Source organism: Oncorhynchus masou, chromosome 30 (assembly GCF_036934945.1).
Source record: "Oncorhynchus masou masou isolate Uvic2021 chromosome 30, UVic_Omas_1.1, whole genome shotgun sequence".
Taxonomy (NCBI): domain Eukaryota; kingdom Metazoa; phylum Chordata; class Actinopteri; order Salmoniformes; family Salmonidae; genus Oncorhynchus; species Oncorhynchus masou.
In genome coordinates this window covers 4,323,298-4,332,440 of record NC_088241.1, presented here as the reverse complement: position 1 = coordinate 4,332,440, position 9,143 = coordinate 4,323,298, and the positions used below count along the sequence as shown (strand labels likewise).

Sequence of the window (9,143 nt, the reverse complement as noted above, 5' to 3'; positions counted from 1 at the left end):
TTGATTTAATGTATTATGAATCATGCTACGTAGGGGAGTGAAAATGTAAGGGAGTTACCCCACATTTCTCTTTATCTCTCTTTTTAATGTAGGAGTCAGGTTTCACCCCTGGACCAAGAATCAGACAAGCAACAGATTTATGATTTTATTTACAATGCACTTTGTATTTAGCAGGGAAGAAAGTTCCACTGAAATTGAGTTCTTGTTATTTACTGATATTGAACAGAAGTGTGTGTTCATTTGTACTACTTTATTTGTCAATGTATGTACCTTTTTATTTGAAATCGTGTTGTTGTTTAATGGCCAAATGTATAAACATTTCTCAAATTCCTTTTTTATTCAAAAGTTATATTAGGCTAATGTAACATTTGCTGTAATAACATTGTGGCTTTGGAAATGTTTGATCTGGCTGTGTTTCTATCAGTAGACGTTGTCTGTGGATACTGCACACGTATCAGAAACGATTTGATACTATTTGTAAATAAAAACCTTGATGTTTCTGTTTGAATGTTTATTTACTAATCAATATATGTTCTTGAGGGTATAATACATACTCATCTCATATGTATATACTGTACTCGATACCATCTACTGTATCTTGCCTATGCTGCTCTGTACCATCACTCATTCATATATCCTTATGTATCCTTATGTACATATTCTTTATCCCCTTACACTGTGTATAAGACAGTAGTTTAGGAATTGTTAGTTAGATTACTTGTTGGTTATTACTGCATTGTCGGAACTAGAAGCACAAGCATTTCGCTACACTCGCATTAACATCTGCTAACCATGTGTATGTGACAAATAAAATTTGATTTGATTTATGAGTGGGTAACAATTAGGGTTTCAAAATTCCAGGAACTTTCAATAAATTCCTTGGTGTTCCATAAATCCTTGTTGGATTTCCTGCTTATTCTGGGAAATCTCCAAACAGAATTTTAGGAAAACCAGGGAATTTATTGAAAGTTCCCAGAATTTTGCAACCCTAGTCACAATGGAATAAAGGTCTGGGGAATAATGTTCACTGTAATAAAAACATTTAGAATTTGATCTGCAGACATCTGTAAACTAAGTCTAATAATAATCACTCAAACACACAGGAGTATTGTCTCAGTTCACGTTTTATTGTTTCACAACAGTTGACTGGCACCCGTGTACCGTGGTTTTGTTTAAGCTACATATAGCACAGATGACCTATCCATCTTTACATTGCTGTAAAACAAAAATAAATAATAAATCAAAACACTATCCCAGGTAGTAGTGGTGGTGGGGTTTGGGGGACAGAAGTAGTGATGTTGGGGTCTGGGGGACAGAAATATTCATTAGTGTCCTTTCTCACAAAAGTCTGTCTCTTTGTTGAGTTGGAACAGTGTGACATCCCAACTCCATTTTGGCAACTTTGCACTTCAAGAATACCCAGACAAGTCTACTGTGTTTCAGTGTCGTGTAGTGTACAGCAGCCCTGCCTGTAGGTTGGCTCGCTGCTGTGTGTCTGTCACACCAAACACTCAGAGTATAACTAGAGAAGATTAAGAGATCATTTTTTTGTACCTAGACATTCCTATGTAAACAACATTTAGAGTAAAACTTCCATAGTTGTCAGAGCTGGAAGTGATCAAAATATGGACTTGTGAAGCCTTCATCACAACCAGTGAGGATGATGCAGGACAGCCTGGCCACCACTGGAGGCTACTACATATGCAGTTAGTATTGCCAATCTAAAAGTTACAGCTCTTTAAAGCCTGTATAATGCTTCAATATTGATAAAGTGCAGCAGACAATCCTAATTCTGCATTTTCCATATTCAGTCTAATGAAATGTTAATCCAATGACAAACTAATGCAAATATCTACGAGTCAATTCAGGCATAATGTATCATTAGACATGTATCCTTAACATTGTTATTCATTCAATACATTTGAATATTTCAGCGATTACATAATATTGAAAGATATTAGTGCTCCATGTTTGTTGTCCTTTTCAATTCAATCACATGAAGAGGAATCTGATGCCTTTTCCTGGTTTTCTGATGATTCAACTTCAGAACCATCCTTTCAGTTCTCATAATAGACAGGTCATTTCAGACTTATCATAGGGTGATGTCCCAATAACCCCCCATAGCTTGCTTTCCTTTTAGGTCACAGATCTGACAGGATTGGATGGGCATCAGTATTATGAAGGACACCTATCCAGCCCTTTCATATATCCATGATGGTTATGGTGGAAAGAAAGCCATTACACGTATCTGGGACACGTTTGTGCTTCAGTGAGCCTCATTCATTCAGGCTCTTAGAGGATTTGAGGTTCCTTCAGGACAGTGCAACATTATCAACAGTACAGATAGAAATAGAATGTATAGAACTGACAGGATTCCCTGTTCCATACCACACAGAACCATGCCTTTTCTATACTAAACATTTCTATCCAAAATATTTTGTGATGTCATCACTCTCCTGTCCTGAATATTCTAAATGTTCCAATTGGAGGTTGATTCTATTGTGTCAACAGGGAACACTAACAATCTTTCTCAAATGTACCCAACACTAACACAAGTCTGGTCCATCTGGGTGTATGGAGGATTAACCCTCATGTCCACATGCAGTTCTACAGTAGCTCTTACAAAACAAAAGATGTAACAAACAAAAATAAACAATAAATTAAATCTATGTGTGTTGTAAACAATATCTTAACAAGTATTTACAAAAAAATGAAGTATACGTTGTAATAAGCTGCCGTTGTAACTTCTTAAAACCCACTGTAGCGTATTATAGAGTTGGGTTTAACAGTTTACGCGTCTGTATGAGGGAGTTTATTAACAGTCTTGTGAAGGAAACGCCAGTGGTCATTGACAAGAGTCGTCGTCTTTTAGTGTTCACTGCTCAATTGTTGCCTTATTGGTCAGTTTTTCTGGGAACATTTCCCGTAGATGGTTGATCATAACAAATTTAACATGAGAATGACATTTTTATGGTCTAAGCAGTAAGGACCAGCGTTATCTCCTTCACAGATGCTACAGTATTAAAGTGGGACTTTGATAATGCTGATATAGACATGCTAACCTGGAGCCAAGATGTTAGAGTAAAGCACAGCAGACAACTAGGGCTGCATCTTAACAGGTTAAAGTGGCTTCCTCAGCTGCCGGGCATTCTGTCCTTCACACAGTGACCGGTTAGAACTGGTCCGTTGCCCCAATGTTAGATCAGTTACAGATGGAGAGGAAGTCACTTCAGACTGATGAGTTGCAGCCTGTTTGTGATGGAAGGTTCAGTGGCCCTGCTTGCTACCCTGAATAAAATACATATTTATTTCACAGTTCACTTCTGAACTGCCTGTTTGTGCTGGCCAGTCTCTTAAACAGGATAGCAACAAATCCTCCTCACAAAGAAAGAGGGGAAAAAAGTGAGGAATGGAATGAATCTAGGGAGGAGAGAAAAGCTTGTGTCCCTTGTTGGAATGAGAGATGAAGAGGTGGAGGAGGGGATGAAGAGGAGAGAGGAAGAAGGGAATGTTCTACGGTTGTTCCTCATTCTTCTTTAACGATATGCGTTTCTTCCTGGCAGCCAGCATCTCATAGAAGGGGTCTACGCTGACCGCAGAGCTGGAGAGAGGGATGGAAGAAACAGAATAGAAGAATGTTCGTCTGATGCATTTCTGAAATGTATCCATCCATACACCCTACTCTCCCTTCATGCCTGCCTGCCTGCCTCCCTACGTACTTGATGTGGTGGATCCATTCGTCTTTCTCCTCAGGTGTGGGGGCAGAGATGCGGTACACGTTGTGGTTCCCCTCCACCACTCTGCCGTCTGCCTCCGTCTTACAGGCCTTGATCAGCTGACCACGGTTGTTGGGGATGTACAGCTCAAAGCAGTTCTGGGAGGGAAGAGCGGGAGTCAGGAGAAATGGTGCAGTGATAATGTCCTATGTTGACATTCTAAATGTATTGATAACAAACTCACAGGTTTCCTGGGGTCTTCAACCTCCCGGATACTCAGGTTCTCTAGGGGAATGATACCTCTGGGCTCCTTATCCTGAACACACACATTATCCACACTGTAGTACAGAACACTGATCCACGTTACAATGTTCTGTTACATAGCTCTTTACCCTCTCTGTAATGGATTAAATTTCCATCACATTGCTCTACAGTGGCACTTTGGCAGCTATAATGTTGACTCACTGTAGTATACTCAAAGTAGTAAAGGCAGTTGTCTGTGAGAATGAACCATCTTCTTTTCCAGGTCTTCACCCGTCCTCCTGAAATACGAACAGACCAATAGAGGCATGAGACAGGGTGGTATCTGGAGGTCAGCAGAATCCCCACTGGACTGGAGAAACTCATTCCACTTGACTGCTCCACATACTGAAGCAAATATTCCATTACTACACATCACCTTCAGTATATTACAGTTATTCAGACAGCTTGTATAGCCTTACATGTCCAATGCCTTTGTATGCCAATTCATCTCACACGGTAATATGTGACGTCTAATGTCTGAGAAAAGGCATATGTGGACAATAACTTTTCTTCTATATGCCTGTTGGCCATTTTGGTTCCATAAGAATGATATTGTTTCTCATGGACCCATTCTCCCAGTACATACCTCCTGAGAAACAAGCGGCAGCAGCAGAGTGTGGAAATCACAGGGAGAAGCAGAGACAACAGGGACCAGAGGTTTTGGGGTCGGGAGGGAGAAGACGGCAGAGATATTAGTGACAAACAGATCACAGACCCCACCATGCGAGAGGAGACGGTTCAGACTGCCATGATGCAAGAGGGTGAGGTACTGAGGGAAGCTCCATGTAGAAGTCGCTCATAGACACATATCTAGGATCAGTTTACTGTGCCCCAATCCTAATCTTAACATAGCGGAGAAAACACAAACTGATCTTATATGAGAATCCAAGGGCAGCTCCCTCAGTATGGACAATTCTGTCTATTTACCCATCAAGCAATGGCAGTCTTGAGATCATAATACATGGACGATGTTTTAGGCAACATTGCTGGACAACAAGTCTGGCAATATTGCCTCAGAACATTGGCGGTGTATCATTATCTTTAGTGTAAACTTGAGAGAGAAGGAAGCAGGCACATAACAGCACAAAGCCTTAGGAGAGAGAACACACACGTTTACGCTCACTATCCAAAAACCCTGGGGCTGATCAGGACCGTTACAGACATTACAGAATGTTAATGTTTTTAAGCCATCCAAATAATCCATATTTGGTTTTGAAACTACCTTGAGGTGATCGGCAGAGAGAAGCTGCAGTACCCCCTCCCACCACCCAGCGTTGCCACGGCCAACTCACCTAGTTTGAGGAGCCAGCCCTCTCTGTCAGGGTTGAAGAAGGTGTGTGTCAGGTCGTTCCCATCATCCTCAGGGATCTTGAAGGGCTCGTTCTTGATGCTGTCATAAAGATTCTATGGTAGACAGAGACATTCCAGAGGGGTTGGGTTAAATGCAAAAGACAGATTTCAGTTGAATGCATTCAGTTGTACAACTGATTAGGTATCCCCCTTTCCTTTCCATTGAGGAGACACAAACAGCAGGGAGATTCACTATAACACACTGATATTTTATCTGAACTAGAGCTTCATTCTGAACCCCTCCAAACTGATGAAAAAAAGATCAACAATCACTCAGTCAACGACACCTCACTTCCACAGAAACTCCCCTAGCCCCTCCCCATAGCTCCTAGGTTCCCCTCCCTCACTCACTCTGAGCAGGTCCTCTGGCAGGTCTCCACCCTCGTTGATGCCTCTGTTCATGGAGATGAAGCGGTCCAATCCAGGCTTGTCTCTCACGTTGGGGTTGTGGAGGCTGGTGTTCAGCATGATGATAGCAAACGACAGCACATAGCACGTATCTGAGGAGAGAGCGGAACCATAGGATGAGAAGTGGCTAGTAGACCTCTGTGTTGTAACAACGGTAAGTGTGTGTACCAGTGCTCTGGAAGACCCCAGGGTTGCAGTGACAGTATCTCTGGGCAAAGGCCTCCATCATCCTGTCAATCTTTTGAGCCTCGCCAGGCAGACGGAAACTCCACAGGAACTGCCTGCAGGGGTCACACAAAGGTCAGAGGTCAAAAGGTCAGAGAGAGCACTGGCTGCCACGGTAACAAAGTTGCTGATGTAGTGTTTTTATCCTCTAGAATTTGAAATTGATGTACTGTTTTTTATTAAAAGTCAGAGCTTATCTTAGAGGACACCCCAGCTTACCTGAGAGCCTGGACCAGGTTGAGATCAGTGAACTCATGAAGGTCAACAAACGCCTGCAGAACCTTGAGATTAAAGTCCTCCCTACAGGAGAGAAGAGGAACCTAGACTTCTGATGCTGTTCAGCCCAACAATAACAAAGACAATAGCAAGGTAGAAAGAGGGAATGGTTACCTCTCTCCCAGGTAGTCTCCTATAGCAGTCTTGTTGAGTCCCTCTCCTTTGTACAGGAACTGGGCAACATCCTCTTGAGTGTGTCTGAGCAACTCATTCTCCACCAGGAACACAATACCCTACACACACACACAGACAGAGAGAGAGGATAACTACAATCAAAAGAGAGTAAACGCTCAAGAGATTGATGAGAAGACAGACAGTAAAAGAGAGGGGCTGGGGGGGGGGGGGGGGCTGGGTGTAGAGTGAAGATCAGATTTATGTATCCATTCCATGTCCCCTTTTCACCTTTTTGGGGTCCATGTTAAACTTCTTCCTTCCCATGGCCACATGCCTGTTCTTCTGTAGAGTTTTACTGCAGGGAGGAAAGACAAGGAGTGGATCTCATTCAACACAATACCTCTCCATCAATTATACATACAGTTAGAGGGTAATGGAGAGGACAGGGTTGGGAAGACAAACTAAAATAGCTCTTAGAAATGCTATATTGCCTGAAAACACAATCTCATTTTCAGCTATGAACCTGGGGAAGTTACCAGGGAGAGGAGAATAGTCTAAGAAACCAATAGGAAGCTATATATTTTTACATAAACTTCAAAGTGAAATTGCCATAGATGCAATATTGAGTAAATGCAGAGGTAACCTGAATGCATAGGAAGTTATTTTGGGAAACACGGCTGTCACATGGACTCTCTCTAATCATCCCATTATAATTCAACTTCAGATACACTAGGGGGGAGGGACTGTGCTACACACTGAATAATGGAACTAAAATATTCAGGGGACCATCTGTGTGTTTTTCTCACCTGCCCTCTGTGCTGGTCTCCAGTCCCTCCACCTCTATGATGGCCTCTCTGAGCTCGTCTCTGAGCCTCTGGATCTCCTGCAGCAGAGCTCCCTTCCTCCGACGGATGTCCTCCAGCTCAGAGCGCTCCTCTGGACTCAGGTCTACCGGGACTGTAGGGAAGGAGGGAGAAGAGGGGTGAGAGAATAAAGAGATGGATGAGGATAGAAAAAAAGGGAGCATGGAAATGGGAGACAATGGAAAAATGTGTGGGGACAGAGGGAACAAGTTCAAATTGACCTGAAACATGACAGTATTCAAAGTCTGTTTGCTACTGTGCATTTCCAAGATGCTTTAAGTTTCTTACTGAAAACAATAAGAAGTTTGAGTAAAAGCCGTGTTTTCCAAAACACAAAACTAATCATATCCAATCCCATGTGCCAAACCATTGTTCAATTTCCTCTGTCTCTCCCCTCTCTATTCTTGCTTGTTTCGCCACTCACTGACCTGTACCTAATTCCTCCATTTTTCTTGTCTAGTCAAATGGAAACGTGTGGAAAATCAGGCGGTTGATGACGTGTGTCTCATTGCAGCCTTGATATACTGGAGCACTCAACCTTACAGCCTATTCATCGATAAAGAAAAGTTCTTAGAGCTCAGAAAACCAACTAGTCTTGCACAGAAGTAGCCTATCCACACAGAACAGAAGTACTGTAGATAAGAGGAAAAACAAGTTTAAAATCAAATAAGACGAAAAACTGGCTTCAGGGCTTTCATTCCGAAACATTCCATGGAATCCTGACAATCTCTAATGTGACAGCGGGAGTGGTTAGACATGACAAATACTAGTTGAGGACAGAGATAAGAGATCTGCATAAAAAAATGGTGTTTACTGTTGGCGCTGCATGTGAATTATGCAGGACAATTTGTAAAAAAAAAAACGTATTCATTCCAAATGACACTTCTCTCTAGCTACTGTCAATCCTCAGATGTTTTCAACTAAAGTAACTAAATGGATTAGGCGTGTTATCAGTGCTGCACTGATTTTTGTAGCCTCTTCGCTCAGAGGATTTTTTTTTCTAACACAGCACTCACTAACACACCTGTTTCGACTAATCATCAAGCCACTATCTAATTAGTTGTATCAGGTCAGGTGTGTTAGTGCTGGAACAACGATGTGCAGCCCTCTGGGTCCCCAGCCTGGACTGGAGTTAAACAAATAGAGGCGACAGTATCGCTGCAAACCACAGTACTACCTCGGTAGAGTGACCAGCCACTACAGTGCCACGATCAGGTTAATGTGTTTAGGCTGCTAAATGACATCTGCAAGTCAACAACCCCGTCCCTCCGAATGAGGTGAATAACTAACGAGCTAGCTCAGTTATTCAATGTTTTGATTCTTGACGGACAGTGGGTAGGTTTAACGTGAAATAGTAACCAATACTGTAATGAATAACGTTAGCTAGCTATTTGGATGAGTGGTCAAACTACAAGAAGTAGTTAGCTACAACTAGTTACCCAGTAAGCCTAAAAAGAGTTTGCTAGCGAGCTAACGTTAGCCAGTACTGTATTATTAGCTTACGTCGACTGCGGTTGTATGGGACTCTCGTATGAGAAATATTGTATAACAAACAAAGATGACAACCATGTAGTACATTATAATGCATACAACGTTAATATTGTTTAGTGACAACTGTGTTCTAATTGTGTAGTGTAATACCTGCTGTTATAACTAGCTGGTTAGCTGAGTGTGTTATTATACGCGAAGCGTTAGCGTAGCGATACTTACTGTAGTCCAGGTCATCCATTTTTGGCGCTTTGCTTTTAGGCATAAATATTTCAGAGTCGACTGTCATTCAATAAATGAAAAAGTAATGGATATATATGAAAATATATCCTCAAAATAAAAAGGAAATAAATAAATAACCAGCCTTGCGTACCGAAACCTGGGGCACAAAGGAGGTGGT

At 41.9% G+C, this 9,143-nt stretch overlaps 1 protein-coding gene across 1 annotated transcript; it reads right to left on the bottom strand.

Annotated features, from left to right (window-relative positions):
• Positions 1 to 1,106: 1,106 nt before the first annotated feature.
• LOC135521834 (cytohesin-2) lies at positions 1,107 to 9,143 on the bottom strand. The gene is made up of 12 exons (XM_064947595.1): positions 8,966 to 9,143; positions 7,199 to 7,349; positions 6,681 to 6,747; positions 6,393 to 6,511; positions 6,222 to 6,302; positions 5,946 to 6,058; positions 5,721 to 5,869; positions 5,312 to 5,423; positions 4,182 to 4,258; positions 3,961 to 4,032; positions 3,720 to 3,874; positions 1,107 to 3,601 (listed from the first exon to the last, which is right to left on the bottom strand). The coding sequence occupies exons 1-12, from the start codon at positions 9,030 to 9,032 to the stop codon at positions 3,514 to 3,516; spliced, it is 1,251 nt and encodes a 416-aa protein (XP_064803667.1). The 5' UTR covers positions 9,033 to 9,143; the 3' UTR covers positions 1,107 to 3,513.